The sequence below is a fragment of the Thermobia domestica genome, chromosome 18, assembly GCF_964235325.1.
Source record: "Thermobia domestica chromosome 18, izTheDome1.hap1.1, whole genome shotgun sequence".
NCBI lineage: Eukaryota > Metazoa > Arthropoda > Insecta > Zygentoma > Lepismatidae > Thermobia > Thermobia domestica.
This window is the reverse complement of record NC_137471.1, coordinates 121,438,699-121,463,132: the sequence shown is the minus strand read 5'-3', so window position 1 is coordinate 121,463,132 and position 24,434 is coordinate 121,438,699. Positions and strand designations below refer to the sequence as shown.

Sequence of the window (24,434 nt, the reverse complement as noted above, 5' to 3'; positions counted from 1 at the left end):
AATCTTTTCTTTTTTCAACACTTTTTCTTAGTCATTTTACACTCCTCACTTTTCTCTACCTCTTGTTTTGTTGAACTTGGCCTTCAGCCCCGTTTATCTGCTCGAAATTCTCTACTTATTCTGACCTATTCCTATTGTACCATACTTGTCTCCAAAAACTCACAGAAGAAACAATTAAAGAGAAAGCGCAGGAAAAGTGTTATGAAGAAGTAGTCAAGAAGAGCAGTTTGAAAGGAATATACACATATAAAAGGCGTTATGAGAAAATAAATTACATGAACAATGATTTACAAAGCATTTTACTTTCCAAAGCCAGGTCAGGAGCCTTGAAACAGGGGTAAGATTGAAAAAATTAAAGAAGTGAACGAGAAATGTCAATTATGTTTTAAAGAAGAAGAAACATTAGAACACTTATTGTTAAAATGTGAAGAAACCCTAAAAATCAGGGAAAAATGGAAATGGATCGATGAAATGAAAAAAGAAGGAAATTTGGTTAAATTAGCTTGGAGGCTAGGCTTTAATGTAAATGGAAGTGAACTAACAAGTAACACTTCACATCGTTGCTGCCGGTCTGACGCTAAACTATACATTTTCGGAAAGCACTAGTCCTAAATAGGATAACTACACAGTGCGACGGTCAGACGTTGCCGCGTTCAGGACTTATGGAGCGTCAAACATTAACATGGGGTTTATGAGAGTTACAGGAAACGAAGAAGAACACAAGGTTTGTGACGTTTGAATCGACGTTGTCTGATTGAGCACTTGTTTGCGTAAGTTAAAGGGTACAATCAATGTGCAAATCGTCGAACAGAGCATGAGAGATGCAAAGAGTGCGCTCACAGTGTGCACACTTGACGAACGGTAGTTCGCCGCACGTGAAGCACACGTCACCTTCGTCGAGGGAGTCAAAGCAGTACTCGTGCGGAGAGATCCACATTCCCGGCTCCTCGTCCAGATAGCCAGCCTTGTGGAAAGCGTACCGGATCAGGTTCTTGAATCGGGGTGCGCTGAACTGGTAGAGTGAAAACGACTGTAGTGCCAGGAATCGATCGCGATGCCAGATATCCATGACACTGTCCATGGCCAGTGTGTCGGTCACAAAGCGTACAAAGGACTTGTACTGACGGAAGAAATGCACATCTAAAGGCTGAATCTTTCCAGTGCAACCACCAGGAATCAGTCTCTTGTGCAACGCAACGTCGGCAGGCTTCAGTGCGTTCGATAGATTGTCGTCCTTGTTCAGAGTCCACGAGTCCAATAGCAAAACGATCTTCTTCCGATCATCAGGCATGCTTGGCCAGAACACTTGCTCGTAGAAGTCCTTAAGGTCGTCCCTGTTCATGTTGGACGTTTTGCCAGCAAATGATTTGATGTTCGGTGGATCAGCAGGCTTGTTTCCCGGAAACTTTCCACTTGGTTCCGACACCAGTACATACATCGGCCGCAGAATCTCTCCGGCCATGGTGATCACGGGCATGATCATGTAGCTGTGGGTTGTTGCGCTCATGGATCCCACAACCGCTCGCACGACTGTTGTTCCTTTGGTACGGAGAGTGCGAGTACTCTGCAACAACTTCTTGAAGCTACTCTGATCTGCATTGGCAACCTGCGTTGGTGGGATGCTTTCGCTTGCAATGAGCTCGCGAGTCGCTAATACGAAAGCATCAGCCTGCTGCTGCAAGTCCAACTCTTTCAGTTGCCAGGTCCTGCCGACCCTGTGGGTGATTGCACGGTCCACGATGTTGTTGCGCTTCTTGAATCTGTACACCCACGACGGTGATGCCTTGAACTTGAGACTCTTGTTAGGGTCCAGTTCATTAGCTGTTTGCCTAGCCCAAATTCGCAACGTTCGATCGTGAATGATAGCAGTGTGCTGTTTCTCCGCGAACATGCCCCGAACTGCCTCATTGATCTCTGCCATCAGCGTCTTCTTGTCATCTTTGCCTTGTGTTGCCCCAAAGTGACGTAGCACGCCAATGTTCCGAATATACCTGAACTGATTCTGCAGAGTCGAGTGGGTAGCACGACCGGTCTTTGTGTTCCAAGGCCTACCTGTTTTTGGATTTACCGTCCAGTAGGCATAGGCTTTTGCCTTGTACTCGCGCCACTGCTCTGGTGTCATTTTGGAGTCTTCTGGAGGCTGATCCTGGAACTTCGGCTTCTTCACAGGAGAGGGCAGGTATTCTGACGCTGATGAGCCAGATGCGGAAGACGTATGAGACTGCTGCGATGACGAAGGCATCTCTGCATCCTCCTGCTCTTGGTCTTCCTCGTCTCCAAAATCCATGTCTCCGTCCCCCTGGTCACCATCACTGTCACCGAAGCCGAGCGTACGAATCTCTTCAACGACTTCCATCCCGCTGGTCAAAAGAGACTTGATGTGTGCCACCATCCTTTGCTCTTCCAAATTTGGATTGCGCTCATTTGTCCCGATCTCGGCCACCAGAGCCCAAACGACCACTTTCGGATCCATCTTACAACGCATACCTAAAAAACACAAAAACAACACAAATGTTAGCACAGAGTACAAATGCAAGACGAATTAGCATGAAATAATACGACTGCTACAACACAAATGTTAGCACAGAGTTCAAATGCAAGACGAATTAGCATGAAATAATACGACTGCTATGGTTACTCTCATAAACCCCATGTTAATGTTTGACGCTCCATAAGTCCTGAACGCGGCAACGTCTGACCGTCGCACTGTGTAGTTATCCTATTTAGGACTAGTGCTTTCCGAAAATGTATAGTTTAGCGTCAGACCGGCAGCAACGATGTGAAGTGTTACTTGTAAGTGAGAAAGAAATAGAAAAAAAAACAAAGAACTTCTCGAATTTTGGTGGAAAAGGAAAATGGAAAACTTTAAATGAAAAAAAGAATTGTACTTTCTATTTCTTTTTTTTTTCAGAAACCAAACTTCCGAAGAGAAGGAAGGAAAATATCTTGAACCTGAACCTGAACCTGAAATTTGACTTTTTCCCGTTTGCGACACTTTTTATTTCACGTATTTTCGCATTATCATATTTACTACTTTCTATTTTTTTATGACTTTGTACTCATCTTGTTACTTTTTATCATTTTTCAACTATTCTAATCTTTACACGTTTAATTACCTTTCTAAATTGCTGATATTCTTGTTCAATACAGTGATAATGATACTATATACAACTTTTGTGATGTTTAGTAAAAACAAACAATCAATTGCCGAGAAAGCATTTGTGGCTGTTGAAGAATAATAAGAGGAAGAAGAAGAAGATTGTTAATATAAAGATGTTTTTGTGAACGTTCTTGTAAATCATTTCATTAACATTGGGAACATAAAAGATAAGGGAAGTATAAGAACATTGTTAAATTCTTATTATATTTCAATTCACAATGGCTAGTGAGGCGTCTGTTAAGTTGGAATTGATGTGCAAAGAAGAAATTGCTTATGACTTACCTCATGATGATCCTCTCGAAGGGAAAGGGTGGACATACGAACTAATGAATGACAACAAAGAGTTAATATTATCTACAACGGAAGGAGAGGTATCAGTGGACAAGGATACAGCTATGTGCTCTTTGGACGTGAACCTAAACGTTGAATGGGTGAAACCAGGATTAGCACTAGAAGATCCTGCATTTCAAAGTAATATAGAAACGCTAAGGAAATTAGTGGTTCAGGAAACTTGCGCGTCGTATTCTAATGACTCCCAACAATTAACAACAAAAAGTTTAAATTCAGTTCGGTCAGAGAGGTATGTTCAATTTTTCATTAACTAATTGGCTCAGATTGATAACACGGTTACATGGTTTCGGAAATTTTGTCGGTTAAAAGCAATACTTCACGAGAAATATTTAGGTATGGGAGATATCATGAACGAAAGTAAGTAGCCTACAATTTGGAAATGACATGGTACACATAGACTAGCTGTATACCAAAAAAATAATAACAAGATTGATACCATCCATACAATTCTTATGTAGTTCATATCTTGATAAAATAATTATTTCTTTATTATCGGTTACACATTTCTCACTAATTGTTCCACATATTTAAAATAGGGGTTCTCGACGATATTGTTTTATTTATATAGAGACTTATGTAAAATAACAAACAATGAGAATGGTAATTATCCTAAAATTTTACACATGTAAACCTGTAATTTATTATATTCGAACATAAAAAATGGACGTTTGTGATTTTATTTAGGATTTAACTCAAATGGGTCTAGCCTGATTTTTCCGGCGGGCTTCGAAAGACTTAACTAAAATACAAGATAAAGAATATTTTAACCAACAATGGATGTTCATTATTTGTAGAGGTCCATACATCAGTCTATTTCATAGCTGCACTCATTTTTTCAAGGAAGTCGACTTTTTCATTCCCAGGAATCTTTTTTAGGGTATGGACCTGCATTTCTGAATATGGGATCACTTTAGGGGCTTAGTGAACGTACATGATATATGAATTATTTTAAAAACAACGCTAACCAGCATGTGCTAGATGGCCGGTAAAAATAAGATTGCTATGCAGATTAGGGCATTACGCAGAATGTGGGTAAACAAGGATAGCGCAAAATTCTGTATTTAGGATGACTTACATGTCTTACGTGTTGAATGTGTTCTTGTACGTTCCTAAGTATCTTATAGGTAACATCCTGAAATGCTTTCTTTGCTTGTATATTTGTGTTCCAAAGTAACACAATACATTAGGGACGTAACTTCTTAATTATATGGATCCCTTCATTCCCAAACATTTTCATAGTTCCGTGTTATGATTTGCCACACTAAATTTTGATACTTCATTTCGTTTACAGTGGTTACTACCTACCTTGACAAGGGATTACTTTGCACATCGGGCATTACTTCCTACAAAATATGAAGAGAGTTTCACAATCCTCCGTCGGTAAAACCATGAACTGTATACACGAAGTTTCAACTACCCCCTACGATAGAACATGTAACTTTATTTTGGCGTTAATGTTGGGGGTTAGCATCATTTCTAATTACAGGGAGGGTTTGTTGTTGTAGTGGTATGGAAAGCAGTCACTGTAAAGACCGCCAAATTTTAATAGAATTTCCGTCAATGTTAAGTCAGTTTCGTTATATTATACAACGTAACTTGCATTATACAACGTAACTAAAAACCGTTTGAACATTTTAATACAAATAAATGAATTAAACGGCGGTTAAGCCCTACGGAGAGCCATTCTGTGCGTCATTAGTTGACAAAACAGGTTGCAAGTCATTCATAAAAATTCAGATTAATGAATTGGATCCTAAAACAAACGGTGCTGACAATCTCTTACAGTTGAAGCTTGCAGGGTCCCTGACGATTCGAATAAATCGCTTCTATCCTAAGACCTCACATAACACCCTAGTTGCATGCTTTCGGCATTCAAGTCATGACAAATCAGGGTTAATTTCCCAACCCCAATTGGGCTGTCAACATTCAGGCCTTGAGGAGGCATTTTAAGAAAATAAATATAATAAAGAGGACGACAAGAAATACACTCTGGGAGGAGATTTAATGCAACAGCCCCACATTTCAATTCATCAATTTTTTAATCATTAGTATTACTTGAGGCCCGCTCGTACCTACAAAATTGGTAGGTTTACAAATGTAACCTTTTAAAGAGCGCTAGCTAATACTTATGTCTGGCTTACTAGCAATTGCACTTATCTTTATCGAGAAAAAGTCACATCCGAGAGTATTTGTCACAATAGTGAAACACAAGATAACAGTAATATTAACTTGTTCATTAAACATTATTGTTGTTCAGGGCCTACTCGTACGTAGCAATCTTAATATGTTCTCGTAACATAAACCTTAATTTTACCATATACTGCCTAACTGACGTAGGCATTCCGTACTATCGATACATCATAGTATCCGGTGTTTATCGTAATAAAGGGTACCGTGGAACCGTAAACCTGCTTCCTTTTTTCTTTTTCTCGAGACCGGTTTATGATTCCCGGCACATGAAAGCAAGAGTTATTTTCAAAAATCGAAAAGAATAACATTTAATTTACTTTCTCTAAATCCAAATCAAAACTCTAATTATTTTCTATAAATCTAAATCAAAACTAATTATTATATCAAAATCTAAAATCCGAAAATCAATTTTATTACTATTATACTTTTCTCTAATTATGCCAAACATTAAAAGTTAGAACAAAATTTTGAGATTTTAGTCAATTGCCGAACCTGCACATTAGCTGGGACCCAATCAGGCGTCGCACTGGTATCATCATTTTCATTTTATAACGAAAGTATTGATGTCCCTAGCTGATGAACTATATTTTAACTTTCAACTCTTTTTAACTTATAATATCGCTTTCTCTGAAGTCAATTAACTTCAGGTATCATTAGTCACATTGAATGCACATTGACTTTTCATAGTAGACGGCATATATGTATCGAAGGACGAACAAATCAATGAGCAACTTTATCAAATTCAAGGTTATTGTCAATTACTTTCACTATTATACTAAATTGTGTTTAACTTACAGTATTTTGACAGCGACTTAATCTTACATTACAAATTTCGCATATTTTCCCATTATACAATCCTAAGATCGGACGAAAAAATTCACTATCTGAAGATCACATTTTTTAATTACCCAAAATTAAACTATATGATTAATTGTAGTTATTACTAGTACTTCTCTAATTATGTTCGTAATTATCTCTAATTGGGTATCTCCTCCCAGAGTCTCTAAATACTTGATTGTATGGGGACATCTAAATGTTAATATAAACATAAAGAAGAATGATTAAAAGCTCAAAACAAGATTTGAGAATAAAATTTTATTATGAAGTATGGTTCCCAAAACTGGAAAGACCTGAAAAGAGAAAAATACAAAACTTAAACATCCTAATAAGAATTCGATACTGAAAGTCCGCATCTAAACGGGATAGCCACACTTTTCAAAAGTGGTGCGGCATTATTACAATTTCAAAGTCCGAAATCGCGTTCTAAATGAACTACCTGTTTAAAATTTCCAATGCTGTCCTTTCTCTTATTTGCACATTCATCTTTCATCTTCAAAAGCTGTAAGGAGACCATAAAACATGACATCTAAGTGAACGTACCTGATTGTAGAGCGATAGTGATGGTTTCTTGGACTGGTGCGTCAGTGGCGGTGGGCACACACTTTGATTCTGAAAAGTAACCTTCGAAATTCGGAGAAATAACCAAATAAATAAACAATAATCCTTTTTTCATTCTGTAAAAGTTTAAAAGTTCAAATTCGGTATTTCTGATTTCTCATCTCTTCCGGGGTTTAGCCCGAGTTCGGGTGAAGTTAACGCTTTTTATACTAAGATTTTAATTTTCCATCTTTGCCGGTTACGCTTGTAAGCTGTAATTTAGCACGTTTATGTGTACTTTTCCAGTTAGTTTGTTTAATTTGCGTAACTTTTCTCCTTTTTGTAGCGTATTTACTAAATTTCCACGTAATGACAAGCCTACCTTTACGATGTTTCGATTTACGCTGCATTGCGATACCTGTCATAAATTTCTTTTTAGGTTTGCGCTTATAATTACTATATTTTGCCATGTAGTTTACTATTCAATGTTCGTACGTGTTTTCGCTTAAGCTTTTTAGTGCTCTTCGGAGTCGATGTACACTTCTTCCGCATGTTTGACTCGAAATAACCTCGCCTACAGCTCGACTTTAATTTGCATGTAGTTTGTCTTTGACCGAGTTTAGTTCGTTCCGAATTACGCTTAGCAAGGCACTTTCCTTTTATTCTCAACTTATTTCCTACTGCACGCCTAATGTGTGGTCGTGCGTGCTGAGAATACGCTGTAAGTGGAGGTCGACGAACATTGTTATCATCATGAGCAATCAACTTGTCTACATTTTGAGTAGCACTACACTAAAATTTTCGCTCTTTACAATTTCGCAGTAGTGAAGTACTAGCTTGAAAATTCAAACATATCGGCAACTGAAAATTAATAAATGTTGCATCTGATGTACTGATATGATCACGTCTGCTCATTTTAATTCTACTGATTATGCTCCTCGAAATCGAGTTTACGTTAATATCGTATTACGAAAACTCAACTGGGTATCATTGGCCATCTTATATTTCTTCTTAATCTTGGTGTTACATTTCGGTTCTATAACGGAAATATACTTTCGATTGCGTGTGATTTATTGGAAGTGTTACTTTTACGCTTGTTTACGGTAAACATTTCCGTTCGATATATTATGTACGATACGTTCACTACTTAAAACACAATTCGCTTGGCGGCTCTATTGTGAATTTGAAGTCATTTCCTTCTACAATACTCAAAGCTGATAAAGTCGGAATGGATTTGCAGCACTAAAATGCAACTTACGTTAGACATACACTGTTACAGAGAAAAATTTGAATTTGTTAAGTCGCGCAAAACCATTTCTTGCGACACAAAACCGACAACACTGTAACTTCGTTATCACACAAAATCATCAATTGAACTCTCAAGCCTTCACTGGCTTCTTCGAGAGGGCGGATACGCGCAACCTCAACGCTACCGCTTATCATGTGTGAAACATCGGTATCCCTTGCCGGCAAAACAATCACATTAGAAACAATTGTCTACAGGTACGCGTAACGATTCTTCTTTTTCGCTATCTCTACACTGCATATTTCCTTTTCCTGACTGTAATCGACTTTCTGGATTATTTGACACATATCTTTCACAACTTGGGCCGGCTCGAATTCAAGAGTATTTACGGTTTCTTGTCCGCCTTGCACTTTTTTATTTTGTTGGTTTGCCTACACTCAAACTGTGCCGTTCGTATGTATTCATAGAACACAGTGAGACCTTTCTTTCCTTCCGCTACACTATTTTTAAACTCAGCAGTTACTAAATCAACATGATTGGCCGCTTTAACTAATTCAGAGCGTACTTCAGTTAAGGAGTTATTGGCTACTTTGATATTATTACGTAAGCTGTCTGCTTTGGCATACAATTCGCTCTTTCCTACGCTCCCAAATCGTTTCTGTTACAGGCTGCTGAAGTTCACCTACTGATTCATCTTTTTTTTGTCCTAGACATCCAATATTGATTACCATTTTTGAGCAATGGTTTCTAATTGTTTCTCTAGTTCTTCTGTCAACATTTCTTGAAATTGTTCTAAAACACTAGCCTCCATATTGATATGAATTACGAGCAACTAATTCAAAGTATGAAAATATAAATGTCTGAGTTTAATACGAAAATAAGAAACATGCACTTAAAACATGAAACACTAAGAATTTTGAGATTACGACCATTAACAACCAATCCTTCTTTTTACAACTCAGGTTTCACTTTGCGAAGTGCTTCAATATAAAATTAACACAGATATAAACTAATACCTTATATAAAATATTTTCTATAACTTCTATCAGGCCTTGATTCCATTTTGTACTAATACACATTAACACGCTCAGCAAGGCCATGTGATAATATTTGGAAAACAGTACCACATGACAGTTTCTATACAATAGCTGTGTCTTCATCAGACTTCCACTCCTTCTGGCTGCTGGGAGTTGGTCATCACTTATATATACTGTCCGGAAACCAATTTTAATTACGCCCCGCCCCTTCTTTAAAACGTAACACTTTTTTGGCTTTCACTTTCATTTTTTAGATGCACACGTGTCCAATTAAAGGTTTACTTTTTTCCGCTGGATGTGTTCTGCCCTCTAATTATCCATATTTTCCTTGTTATTTTGTTTCTCTTTCTTTCTTCTTCCTTTTTATTCCTTCTTCTTTCAGCAGAATCTTCTCCCACTTCTTATTTATCGAGATTCCTGCATTCCAGTTCATCACCTTGCTTCTTGCTTTCATAGTCTCTCTGGCTTCCTTCCATTTTCTCACCAAAGTTTTGTTCTCAACTTCTATGACCTCTGCTCCTTCCCACTCTATTCTGTGGTTTGTTTCTTTCTGATGCTTGTATATCGCATTGTTGTCCATTTTCAATCTTATATTATCCTGGTGCTGTTTAATCCTCTTTTGCATTTTTTTGTTTCTCCTATGTAAATTTTGTTACACTCCTCACATCCTACTCTATATATTACTCCCCCTTGATTTTTGTTAGCTATTGCTTTTCTCTTTGTTCTTCTGACTAGTTCAATTATTCTTCTTCCTCTTTTCCTGTACGTCCTAATTCCTGCTTTCCGAAACATTCTCTATATGTTCTCTGTTTGTTTGCACAGTTATTGTGTTGAAACAGTCACGTGATACTGTTTTTCTACATATTATCACAAAGCCTTGCTCAGTGTGTTATTGTGTATTAGTATTAAAACATTTACTCTTATTCATAAATGCACATGAAGGTGCATAGTGTAAAACATGTATGTGTGTGTGTATACTCAGTCAGCTGTTTGCTATCCACTCTCATCTACATAGAATTAAAAATCAACAAGAAAAATTTTTATGAGCTACATTAACCTCTCTGTTGCTCTCAAGGTCAAAACACATGAACTTACTTAACTTACTTAGCTTTATTTTTAATTAATTGTTTTCGCCGACGATCTGATGGTAATTGACTGTCGACACTAGGCTAATCAGATTCAAAACTCAACACGTAATCTGTATAACTAATGGTATTGTAAATGCAGTTGTAGGAAGATTACTATAATTTAATCCGGAAAATGGTCGCCATGTGGTTGAAATCGTGTTTTTTGTAGTTGTTAAATTCTTGTAAATGATATCGTAACCTTCACATTGATTTTCGTTTTTTTTTTTCAAGATTTGTCACTTGTTTATTGCATTTATCCCAGCTTTGAGACGGCAGTGGAACGTAATATTGAGGTCTCAAATATTCAGTAATAATAATAATAATAGTATAGGTAACAAATTCCGTATGAGGACACATTGTATTAAAGCCTGTAAAATAACCCGTACCGTAAGCCATAAGTTACAAAATAGCCTCTCGATACGTTCCTAGCCCGTAGTTACAAAATAGCCCGCACATACCCTCTCGATACGTTCCTACAACTAGCTACATGTTATAACGGAAAGTTCCCCTACAACTAGCTAAATGTTATAAAGGAAAGTTAAATGTTATAACGGAAAGTTTCGAGGTAATTTTCGAGTAGAAAGTAGGGATTCTGAACTCACAAGAGCCGTAATTAAATTTGTTTTTAAGTAATGGTTTTGCTGGCTAATCTACAGAAGATGTCGAATTGGTTTCGGGAAAGGGGTTCCGTACCTTCATGAGACACCTCTACAGCTACTCAAATTTAAACGAGAGATTTCCGCTAATATTTTGTGTAGAATATATTCTACTGTACGTTTTTAGGAAAATAACTGTAAAAAAAATTGAATATAATTGAAAACTAAAGCTTGAAATAAACTAACTTGTGAAGTTTGCAGATGTAATTATAAAAGCTTTGCTACAAAAATATATACACAGACCGTAATTCAGTGAGCTCTGAAATACAAACTAACAAAATGATGTATAAGATCCACTCTACAGAGCAATTGTTGCTTAAAGAGTGGCGTACACTATTTCGAGAATCGAGATAAGATGAGAAATGTTTACGATAGTTTTGGTCTTGTCTCGATTCTCATCTGCAAAGCATGACTATATTGTGAGTTAACCTTGTCCCGTCTCGTATTAAAATGTTTAATCCCGATTTTGTTTGGTTTTTTTTAGAATCGAGATGAGAAATTCGTCTTTTCATGGGCAACATTACACAAAACCGATTTTTTTTTTTTTTTTGCCTAATATCACGTTTCTCTAATGGTACGACCTGAGCGATAATAAGTTTTCAATTTTTAAATATTCTTCGAGATAATTGTTATTTTTATTAGTATTATTCCTGAAAATTTGATATTTCAAGTGCTGAAACAAACGAGTATTCAAATATTTGAATGTAATGAAGCGTGTGTTAATGGCGATCTATTTCCATCAAAATTCCTAAAGTAAAAAAAAAAAAAAAAAGAAATGCTTGACGTGTATTCGATCGAAGAACCTCGAGATTACTGGTTAACCCTCTAGACAACTGAACCACGATCACAACGCTGTAAATGATTCGTCTTTAGTCTTGTTACTCTAAGTTTCTCTGCCTCAGCTTGGATAGTTGTATGTAATTTTTTAATTCGTTTCAAAACGCCTTTCGTGTTCCTCTTATGATGATATAAGTAAATGATCATCGGTACAGTTTCTATAATACGTGAGTTGTTCTTAAACCTTTGGATCGCAAGTTGTTTTTTTCTCCACACGAAACTACAGATAAGACAGATTTAATTCTCATGCTGTGCATTTGTGTCAAGGAAGCCGACAATACCTGGCCATAGACATATGTCCGCCACGATATAAATGATAGTTCAATTTGATATAGTGAAACAAACTATAGCCCCTTATTTTGAGACAATAGTGATATGGTACTCCATTTCGTATTTCTACAATATTTAATGTAATAGAACATGTAATATAGCGTAACTTTATCATGTAATATAGCTAAGGATTACACGTTTTCCTGCTACTTATTCATTATCTCCATTTTCATTTCATTGTTTGTTGAATTTGTTACAGGCGCGATAACATCTTAGCTTTCCACGGAGAAAGGAATACGTTTACTACATTAAATAAAGCCATTTCTCATTCTTATGAGGATTCTGATACTTCGACGCAGCTTGGCAAAGGATTTCATCGATCACGTTTGACAACAAATATGGTGACACAGGAAAGTGAAAAGCGTCATAGGTACCAAAATAGTAATAAACGCTCTAGTAAAAGTTCAACTATGTCAAGTGGTGAGTTAGTGTATACAGGTAAAATATCTCACGTATGTGGAAAGGAATTTAGAGGATGTTCTAGTTTGGCTAAGCACATGGTGATTCATACAGGAGGAAAACTACAGACGTGCCAAGAGTGTGGCAAGGCATTTAATCGACGTTCAAATTTGGCTACACACATGTTAATCCACACAGGAGAAAAATCTCACATGTGCCAACAGTGTGGTAAGGCATTTACTCGACGTTCAGATTTGGCAGAACACATGTTAATTCACACAGGAGAAAGACCTCACACATGCCAAGAGTGTGGTAAGACATTTACTCAACGTTCCCATTTGGCTAGACACATGTCAATCCACACAGGAGAAAAACCTCATACATGCCAAGAGTGTGGTAAGGCATTTAATCAACGTTCAGATTTGGCTAAACACATGTTAACCCACACAGGGGAAAAACCTCACATGTGCAATGAGTGTGGTAAGGCATTTAGTCAACGTTCACATTTGGCTAGACACATGTTAATCCACACAGGAGAAAAACCTCACACGTGCCAAGAGTGTGGTAAGGCATTTACTGAACGTTCAAATATGGCAAAACACATGTTAATCCACACAGGAGAAAGACCTCACACATGCCAAGAGTGTGGTAAGACATTTACTCAACGTTCCCATTTGGCTATACACATGCTAATCCACACAGGAGAAAAACCTCATACATGCCAAGAGTGTGGTAAGGCATTTAATCAACGTTCAGATTTGGCTAAACACATGTTAACCCACACAGGAGAAAAACCTCACATATGCCAAGAGTGTGGTAAGGCATTTAATCAACGTTCACGTTTGGCTACACACATGTTAATCCACACAGGAGAAAAACCTCACACATGCCAAGAGTGTTGTAAGGCATTTGCTCAACGTTCAAATTTGGCAACACACATGTTAATGCACACAGGAGAAAAATCTCACATGTGCCAAGAGTGTGGTAAGGCATTTACTCGACGTTCAGATTTGGCTAAACACATGTTAATCCACACAGGAGAAAAACCTCACATATGCCAAGTGTGTGGTAAGGCATTTAATCAACGTTCAGGTTTGGCTACACACATGTTAATCCACACAGGAGAAAGACCTTACACATGCCAAGAGTGTTGTAAGGCATTTGCTCAACGTTCAAATTTGTCAACACACATGTTAATCCACACAGGAGAAAAATCTCAAATGTGCCAAGAGTGTGGTAAGGCATTTACTCGACGTTCAGATTTGGCTAAACACATGTTAATCCACACAGGAGAAAAACCTCACACATACCAAGAGTGTTGTAAGGCATTTGCTCAACGTTCAAATTTGGCAACACACATGTTAATCCGCACAGGAGAAAAATCTCAAATGTGCCAAGAGTGTGGTAAGGCATTTACTCGACGTTCAGATTTGGCTAAACACATGTTAATCCACACAGGAAGAAAACCTCACATATGCCAAGAGTGTGGTAAGGCATTTAATCAACGTTCACGTTTGGCTACACACATGTTAATCCACACAAAAGAAAAACCTCACTCCTTGCAAAAGTGATACAAGTCATTTAATCAACGTTCAAGTTTGGATGCACATATGTTAATCTACACAGAAAAATTTCACACGTGCCAATCGTGTGGTAAATGATTTAGACTACGTTCAAATTTTGCTACATCTGTATTAATTCACACAGGAGAAAATGAATACACATGCCAAGAGTGTAATAAGGCATTTAATCGAGGTTCCAGTTTGGCTGCGCACATGATAATCATCATACGTTCCAAGAGTTTGGTAAAAAATTTAATCAACCTTCAAGTTTGGCTACACACATGTTAATCCATACAGGAAAGAAAGGTCGCGTATGCTAAAGGTGTGGTTCGAAGTTTAGTCGAAGTCCAACTCTGGCTACACATGGTAATATGCATTAGAATATGCAATTATATGCCCTGAGTGTAGTACGTAATTTGATATACGTTGAAGTTTGGCTAGACACATGTTAATCCACACAGGAGTAAAACACCACACATGCGAAGAGTGTGATAAGGCATTTAATCGACGTTTGGAATTGGCTACACACATGTGAATCCACAGTAGCAAAATCTCACCTTGCAAATATCCTGGAAAAGAATTTATTCAACGTTCATACATGATGAGCCACAAAGGATCAAAACCTCACACGTGAAAGTTGTGGAGAACGATATAGTCTACGCTCAAACCTTGGAATGCAGTTGAACACATGTCAATCACCAGAGAGATGCAAAAAGAGCTTATCAAGGCATTTGCTCAAGGTTCACATATTGCAAAGTAAATGATAATCCACAAAGGACAAAAATCTCACACAGGGGGAGGGTTTATACGAGATGACGCATTCCTTTGGATGAATAGAGATGATATAGTCTAAGCTGTTATTTTCACGCGTGCTATGAAAATTGTACTATCACAAATTGATTGCTTGAGTAGAATGGTCGATCAAGGGATGTCATTTGTGTCTGACGTTATCCCACGTTTACTGTAGATCCATATCTAAGTTCAAGTTATACTCACCAAAATGAGCAACTTTTTCACCTTCTGACAACATCTGGAAATGATTCGTTTCACATTTCAAGTAAACTTTGAGCACTGTCCTATATGGTTTGCAGAAACACCCGACGAAGATTGTTTCTGGACAGACTTACCTCTGCTCAAATAGTTTCACACTCACGTACGAGATCATTTTGTGCTCTGCTGCCCCATTAATTTTAATTCTACAAACAATTCGCCTCTATGGTCTTGCGGTCTTATTTCTATGTAGAGAATTGGTTGAGAAATGCCATTCCACTGTTCCTTATCGATATTTTCAGACATTTTTCCCTCACCACTAAGCAGCCATATTTACGGGACAGTCTGTAAATCTGTTTGTAACACTTTGTACATTTTTGTATAGTTTAAAGGTGGTTTCTGTTCACTGCACTTTTGAGCAGCATTCTATTTTACATCACCACATTAAACGCAGAATATAAAACATCTGATTTGGCACACTTCTCTAGCGTGGGATCACGTTGTCCAAGTCACTCTCACTCTTTTCTTGCCCTCTGAGTTAAATATTGTAAATTATTTTAATTGAGTGTTCTGTACCAATAAATGATAACGATATTTCACCGCATCTTCGACTGTCAAACGCAGACTCTAGCCGTTGCCTTACTACTGGGTTCACAATGGAAATGGTAAAGCATAGAGATAGCACAATTTTTTTTCCCGAAGCAGTAGCTCGAACTTTAACTTTTCTGCGGTTTGATGCCGTCTTTGTATTTTATGCATAGACGATCCAAAGTACATACAAAGATTTCTTACTGCCAAACTTAACATACAAAGATTTACAGTATGGATATCTTCATTATTCAAAATCTATTAAAAAAACTGTTGACCCTCTAACCAAAAATTTCCACATACCTTTCATTGTCCGATTACCTAGTCCCACTCTGGAGCTATACCAATGCATAACTTGTCCATATTACAGTAATATATCGAAAAAGTAAATCTCACCTATATCAACAAACGCTTCCAAACTCAGCACCCTTTATTCATGCAATATATACTACCTCACTTTAGACCCCACTCCAAATCACTATCAACATACTCCTTGCCCCTAAGGTTTACGCTCTGTCAGTACAATTTACCCTCATGAGATTCATTGTTCTTAACCGTATAGTGGTAATGTGAAAAAAAATTATGAATGGTAACATTTTGCCTCCTGGATCCAGGAACATTTTTGTCTGATAAGATGTGAACTAGAATTTAAATTTGTATTATATTTACAATATTTAATACAAACACATGACAGCGAAACTGTACATTTTTATTGAGGCAATATCTTTCTTGTTAAAATTAAGTTCGATAATTATGTGACTATTTTATTGCTTAAATACCGGCACTGAAAATAAAATATTTGCTAACTAGAAAGAAGTAAACCAGGATTTCTCCTAATAGCGGTATATTCACGTTTTAATTCTGAAGCAGTCTCCACACATCATTTTTGCGTGACTTAGGAAAATCCACTTACAGCACTTTTGGCAAAATATCTGCCCTTACTGTGTTTATACATGAAACATCGTCCTCGCTTTCCTACTTGAGGAGGTACAGAAGCATCTTTTTCTAGAGTCAATCCGAAAAACCTTGCTGTGAATGTATAACATTACTATTAGTCGGTTCTACATTTTAGAAGTGATAAAATCACGTTATTTGCAATCGTGTAGTGTTTCTTTCTTCGTCATATTCAGTAGGTATCTGGTCTACTATGTCCACCCCACCTTTAGTGTCATTGTAAAATGTGACGATATCTGGCTTCCTGTTATCTCTGGTACTCTCATCTAATTTGCCGTGATTGTGCATACTCTAAATCAGCATTAAACACCGATTTTTCTTAGATGCATACGAACCAATGGTGCAGTTCTAATGAAAACCAAATACACTACTGTATTCTTTCCTCCGTTTGGAATTCACAATCGCGGGGGCAACTCTTTCTTGTTTTTACGTATTGTCCCTATAATTGTTAACTTACTGTCTCATTCCATTGATTTAACCAAATTGCAGCTAGTAAACCGATTATTGTAAACAGGTCTCTTTGCAAGATGAACCATGAATCTGTTGACAATCTCTTCACCACTTCCTCAGGTTTGTTATCTATCTTGAACGGGCCTTCTGGTTGTATCCTCACATACACTTCTATATTTGTTGTGTAGTATAATGTTTCACCAACAAGAAAAAAAAAATAATTCCATATTTTGGAGGACTTTTAGGCATATAAATACGAAATTCAAATCTTCTCCGGAAACCGACAAATGTCTCACCCAAAGTTGCTAACATACCAATTAAGAAAACTGTTGTTGCAGTTGTTTACAAATACAAAAAAAGTCACGAATTGGGGCTAATCTGGGGCTGAAGGTTATATCTGATTATGTTATTCATTAGCATCTTCCATTCTTTCATCCATCATATCCTGCACAGTGATCACTTTCTGCTCAGTTTGGCTTCTCCGGTTCCCATCATCACATAGAGATGACCCTACGCAAAAGACACATTCATTTGTCTGATTAACAATACACATGTGTTAACTTGCGCTTCGCACCTCCCCTCATTCTCCATCCTCATTATCCATTTACACATTTTTTATTTTCTCTAATTGTATTGTATTTATATTGAATCAATCTGTCTATATTAAGTTGTGTGTTATATATGTTTACTTACATTATAATGCTAAGGATCAAAGTTCCATACGCCAATTTTTCTTTTTCTTTTTGATTTTTTGTTAGTTGTTATACCGTATAATTGTAAAATTTCGATAGAGCACAGATCTCCACTTACACTTTGTAAATAAATTCTTTTCCATCACTCACGTTACAGAGGGCGTAACCTTCTCATAGGTTGCTAGCCACTTTGGTTTGCCGGTAAAACGTAGTGCATTCACATACTTTCTCAGCTGGCGCACATGTAGTGAGGCGTAGCTGCCAAGTCTAGACTCTGTTTATTGCACTCATGTGGGCGCACAGTGATGCTAATTCATTAACAGGCGACAGGTTGCAAGAAATTGAGAGTTTTCACGAGCGTAAGTTGGCTGGAGTACACAAGTAGTATAATTTTTGATCATCATTATGATCATTTTCACTCTTATCCTGTTCTCATCTCATAGTTTTGGATACTGTTTCAGTTCCGTTATTTTACCGCATATGATAATTGACGATGGAAAGTCTTTCATACATCCTTTGAAGATAAAATTGCCGGGGTGGCTCAGTTGTAAAGCGTTCACCTCTGATGCGTGGGGTATCGGGTCCAAACCCTGCTCCCGGCAAGTTAACTTTGTGGTGGACAAACACCGTGTGCTTGGGTTTCTTCGGAGTTCTCCAGTTTCCTCCCACTTTCTTCATTCCACAATTTCATTCATTGTTCATCATCACTGCCTCCCTTAGCCTAGCCAGTATATCCGTGGGACGTAAAACTCAAAATTTCATTTCGTTTGGAGATAAACGGGATGCGGAGTAATCGACGAGAGAGAGCATACACTGAACCAAGTTCCCAGAGTTCTCGTTCTCCAATCAGTGGCAACCACCAAGCATCATCAACGAGTTCACCACCATTTAAGAAGCATACAAATGCACATAGCATCTCGAGATCCGACTCTGACTCCAACCAGCTTATCCTCCTCTGCAGCCTGTCTACAGCTTGCTACAGCAAAACTACAATCCAAAGTACTTTAGTTCGAAGGTTTTACTTCTCTAACTTCTCCAGTATCGGCAACGCAAAGATATTTGTCAAATGGTAGAAACAAAAAAATGGATTCATCATTAAATCACAGTCAGCTAACTTCGCAAAATAATACGTGACAATCCAGTTTCGAAATGTTCAGGAAAACTGCAACTTTAACTTTTCCCAACAACAACCGACACTAGCAACCTCAGCCACATACCATGTCAATAGTAGTACGAGGGGTCCCTCTATCTATAACACTCGATATATAGGCTGAACTTCCTGAAGTGGGATACACCTTTAAAAATGCATCCATATTCGGAAGAATCAGGGACCAACGCACATAGTTCGAATTCTGAGAACATCACAGGATACTATCAACGACCTTTTGCATAAAAAAATCTTAATTTTCAAGAAGAGACGCCGATTTGAACAATCCTGCTCATTACGACCAATTCCTGTCCCAGGTAAACGCTGTCAAGAATACAAAGTACATCCTACTAACAGGTGCAACATATGAACCTGTTATCCTATAAACAGGTGCACATTTTTCCTCTTCCTATAAAAACTGTCCGAATCTGCAACAAGTTCCAATCTGCAACACTTGGTATCAATTCTCGCCACCGAGATACAGCTACAAGTGCAAGTCTCGGTTTGCTCCAGAAGAATTCAAGCCGAAACTTGTAGTACCACTATTGACTCACTATGTTCAAAATCGAAAAGGTGAGACTTCGAAAGACTAATCAATTTCTTTACATGCGTAAACTATTAGCATTTGTCACCCACACTGTTGAAAACTTTCATCTTTTGCACAACCATTAATATTAAAACACGTTCAGCACGCAGCTCGCAACATTCTTCACCTCGATTTTCATGCCACAAACAGTGGTTCGTACGTGCACTTTCATGTATCTCCACCCGAAACAACTATTTAACTTCATAGTGATCATGTATCTAGTTATTTGACTATGACTTTTGTTTCTATTTCTTAACATTCTCTTGTACATACCTCATAAACTCATATTTTAACAACTATTGCACGAGGAACAATTTGACACATTACTTATCAGTAAAATGCATCTAACTCCCAAACCTAATTGCAAATTTACCGGTTATCAACTCACTTCACACGATAAGAAGCTTCCGGCTCCATGCGCCACTAGCGGCGTTACAATACTATTTTATCCTTACACATGTAACATTTTCCATAAGTAGAAGCTTTGCTTTGTATATACTTAAACACGAAGAAACTATTTGCTGAGCAAAACATTATATTAACATAAAAAATATTACATACGTGTTACAGTTTCGCCAACTAACATTTTGGCTTCATCAGGCACTATGAGATACATGAGAAACGTGCAGTCTTATATACACACAAGAGCTGAGATATCTTGCTTCTGATTGGCTCCTCGCAGCAGCCAATCACCTTCAAGTATTCTAATTCGTATTTCCCTATACCGAGGCTTCCTATCTGTTTTAAATTACACACACACATCAAAAGGACGATCTTAGCACAACTAATCTAAACTAACAAATAATTAGCATAAATAATTAAATATTATAAATATATATAAATACACATAAATAAATAAATATATAAATAAACAGATAAGCATACAATTACTCATACTCATTACCCATAAAAGGACGACACACACATACAGTATATACTAGTGGTGGACACAGAAACCGGTTTTTAGAAAAACCGAAAGCGGTTTTTAGAAAAACCGTAACCGGTTTTCCAAACTTTAAAAAACGGTTTTTCGTATCAGAATACTGCTCCAAAACTGGTTCTATTTCTGACCAGAATAGTTTTTCGTTGTTCTCTGGAACCCATTTCCTTTCCGCAGATAGTTTTAGTTTTCCAGAACAGTTTTGTGTTTTAGTTTTTACTGAAACCATTGCTATGTTTACCGAATCCGGTATTGGTTCCTTGAGAATTTACATATGTTTTAGATCTTCAAATCGGCTTAGTTTTCAATCAAAATTGGCTTCCGTTTTCATCAAGAACTACCTTTGAGCTTCTACTTAAATCCAGTTTGAACTTTCATCAAAACCCAGTTGGGATTTTTGTTATAACGGTACTTTATTATTATTATTATTATTATTATTACTATTATTATTACTAGTTACGCTTAAAAACATGTTTTTCCTTCGATTCAATATTCACTCTTCTGTAAATCTCTAGTTGTTTCGAATACAATTACCTTCCTTATTATCAATAGATTTTCAGAACCTGGATTTATTTTAATTAGACTAGCTTAACCTGCACTCTCTACTCAGCGCATCATTCACAAATGAGCATGAATCTCCTTGTCATTCCTCACAACATCTGTACATATCCACTTATAGGCACAAATGAAAGACGTCTAGATAAAAATCGGCAAGGGGTACCACAAAGGAGAGATTTTTTCGATTATTTTTTCAATATCTCGCACCGTTTGCAAGATTGAGTCTACTTGTGGTTGGAATTTCTAATCCATGTATGATCAGTGCTTTCTTTCTTCTTGCATGCAGTATGTAATAAGCAAATACATTACATACACAATTTATTGCAATGCCTGTGATATATGGTGTTCATTAGCAAAACATTCTAAATATTAAAGATTCTCTATCACTCGAGAAATAGTTTTCTTCGATTTTCATTATCAATTAAACAAACGCCTGAGAAATATACAACCACTGTATACAAACATGTTGTGTTGGAGTGTATAACTTATAGAATGTGTTATTTTTTAAAATGTCAACACTTCCAGTGTACCCTAAAAAATGTATTAAAGAAATAATGGCTACGTTTTTTAAATATTCAACTGGAACTGGGCCAATCTACACAAAATTTGGAATCGACCAGCAAAAATGGCACGATTCTAGCACTTGTGGTTTTCGAGATCTCATTGTCAAAAGGATTGGAGGCAACATATCTAATGACAACATAGTATTTTCACATAATTTTTATGTGAATAATAATATCAAAATAGCTGAATTTACCTCTTATAACACAAGGGATGCAGTTAAGTCACCGTAGTTTCCATAAAGCCTCCTTCGATTTGTTTTCTTCTGCCTGGAGATTTCTTTCCTAGCAACTTGAGAGGGCGTTGTTTCTTCCTTGTGATATCCAGCGCTTAACGTACGGGAGGGGTTGCGGACAATGGCGGACCATTAATATTTATTGTCATTAAAGATGACACACTTCCAACTGATAGCGCGTTTCTAGTTGGCGTGACATTATTCATTACACTGAAACCCCTCTCACACTCAGCATTGCTGACTGGTATCGTTTGCACACAGTGCATTAGTACCTTCATTCTCCCCAAGACCTGCCTGCCTCCACTATCCTTAAAGTCGCGATAAGTTTGAATAGTTTCTTGAAAACGCAAAGAAAACAATTCACACAATTCTTTCAAGTCTTGTTCGCTATAATCGACATTAATATTTTCCGGCCAGTACTCAGGGTAAATAATTTTCATCATTTCGGAGTACGCAGTGTCCTTCTCAGTCAAGCACCTTCTGTTCATAGACCTGTCCTTTGTTAGTTTCCGAAGCGTTGTTTTTACTGCCACTCATTTTCAAGGGTCTTCTTTAAAATATTTCCCTTTTATGGCTCTCTGTACTTCTCTCCAGTATATGCCTCCTCTCTCTTTATGGGCCTTTCACACCTCGATTGTCCTGTATATGAGCTTGTTTGCCTTCCGTAGGGTTATAGTCTTTTCTTGCGAGGACTCTGAAAAGCTAGAAAGCTCACACAAGACAGTAGAAGAAAGAACTTCTTAGTTTCTGTCACTATCCTCCCCCTCCTCCCCCAAGGATTTTATAGCTCAGCTATAGCCCCTATTGAAAAACAAATAGAAAAAAGAAAACTACCGGCAGCGACCGGAGAGAAAAGAACCTTGTTTCTGCTATTTTCTCACTCCCCGGTTGCCTCAATAATGCACTTGAATTTTACATTAATGTCAGCCACCGAGCTACCGTAACAGTGACAAAGGAAAGTTAAAATACTGATTTTATCAACATTATTTCAGATGCGGAGAAAATTTTTAAAAAAGCAACGAGAAAAGATCCGGGACTATGCCCCGGCAACCAAAAAAGTACCGGGGCTGAGCCCCGGTGGGCCCCAGGAGGGACACTTCTGGATGGTACACTTTTGCCGTAAATTTCCATATGGGTGTACCATTCAGAAGTGTTCCTTACTGTACAAAAAATATGAGGCTTCTTATATTGTTATAGCCCTGTGCATACTAAGTAGGGTTGCCAACAGCCCGTTATTATATATTGCGGTTATTTTTATTAAGGTCGGTGACCAGTACACACTATAAACTTCTTACCAGCCTCTTTATGACCACTATTTTGAAATTTATAATCCAGAATAAATCTTTAAACATCCTAATTCTTGAACAGTGTCTTATTTGCAAATACAAATTTCCATTGTATTATACATTCGGTGATTTTTTTTAAAAACCTAGGGCAGTTCTTTTCATGATTTTCGTTTTGAGTTTAACGTCCCTTTTAGCAGCGATGCTTATGGGTGTTCTTTTCATTTATTTAACAAGAAATTTGATAATTAAATTTTATTGTGAAACACTGTTTTCGACAATAGATAGAGACAGGGGCGGATCCAGAACCGACTTCTGGGGGGCGGTGGGTTGTCATACTGCTACTTTTAAAGGCTCCAAACTTTGGGATGGGTTTTATTTATATATATAAAATAAGAAAGTTATCTCTTCTGGGGGGGGCGATCGCCCCGATCGCCCCCTTCCCTGGATCCGCCCCTGGATACAGAAGTGTTTAATTTATCATAATTGTGCGGCATAAATATAGCGTGAGAATTTGTGCAAAATTGACACGTACAGATTAAGATACTCTTTTTTCATCTCTCGATAATTTTAAAGAAGTAGTAACTTTAAGTCCCAGGCCACTTCCTTCCTTTCCCAATCCTTTCTTCCTTCCCTTTTCCCGGATTGTGTGCTCGCCGAGGGACGTCATCCCCCAGAACGAGAGGGGCTAAATGGCCTTAAATGCCGATAGCCCAGAAATCTAAATCCTAATGCATTTTGTCCAGGATAGTACATTTCCTTCCCATGGATGCGTTCGAAGAGAGAGACTTTTCACTTAGGCCTATATCACAGGAAATTTTGAGCGGGTGCCGGTAATTTTTTTTTTTTTTAGAGTTGGTAACCATAATACTCACCCATTTTAATTTTACGAAAGAAGAAGCATATATGGGGATGATGGGTAACATTATATGTTTGAAAACAGTTGCGCGTATACCTTACCAAAAAATTATATCCTTACTTTCATGCCCACCTGCAACGGGAGTCAAGGAGGACATTGCCCCCTGGATTATCAAAATTGGTCCGATTCCTCAAAATACATATCAAAAGAAATTTGCTTATTCACACACATTACTGTAGTAAACTTACGCCATGAGCGTAAGTAATTGTTTTACATTCAGTAGAACTTATTGTGTGTTTCAAGGGGCTTGTATTTGCAA

General features: G+C 37.4%; 1 protein-coding gene across 1 annotated transcript in view; it reads left to right on the top strand.

The window, feature by feature from the left end:
* Window positions 1-2,965: 2,965 nt before the first annotated feature.
* The window catches only part of LOC145676029 (uncharacterized), a 41,217-nt gene continuing 19,748 nt past the window's right edge, over window positions 2,966-24,434 (top strand). Inside the window, exons 1-2 of the mRNA XM_081746878.1 lie at window positions 2,966-3,740; window positions 12,511-19,550. Coding sequence (XP_081603004.1) covers window positions 3,379-3,740; window positions 12,511-14,281 — 2,133 coding nt within the window. The 5' untranslated portion in view covers window positions 2,966-3,378 and the 3' untranslated portion in view covers window positions 14,282-19,550. The remainder of the gene's footprint in view (window positions 3,741-12,510; window positions 19,551-24,434) is intronic.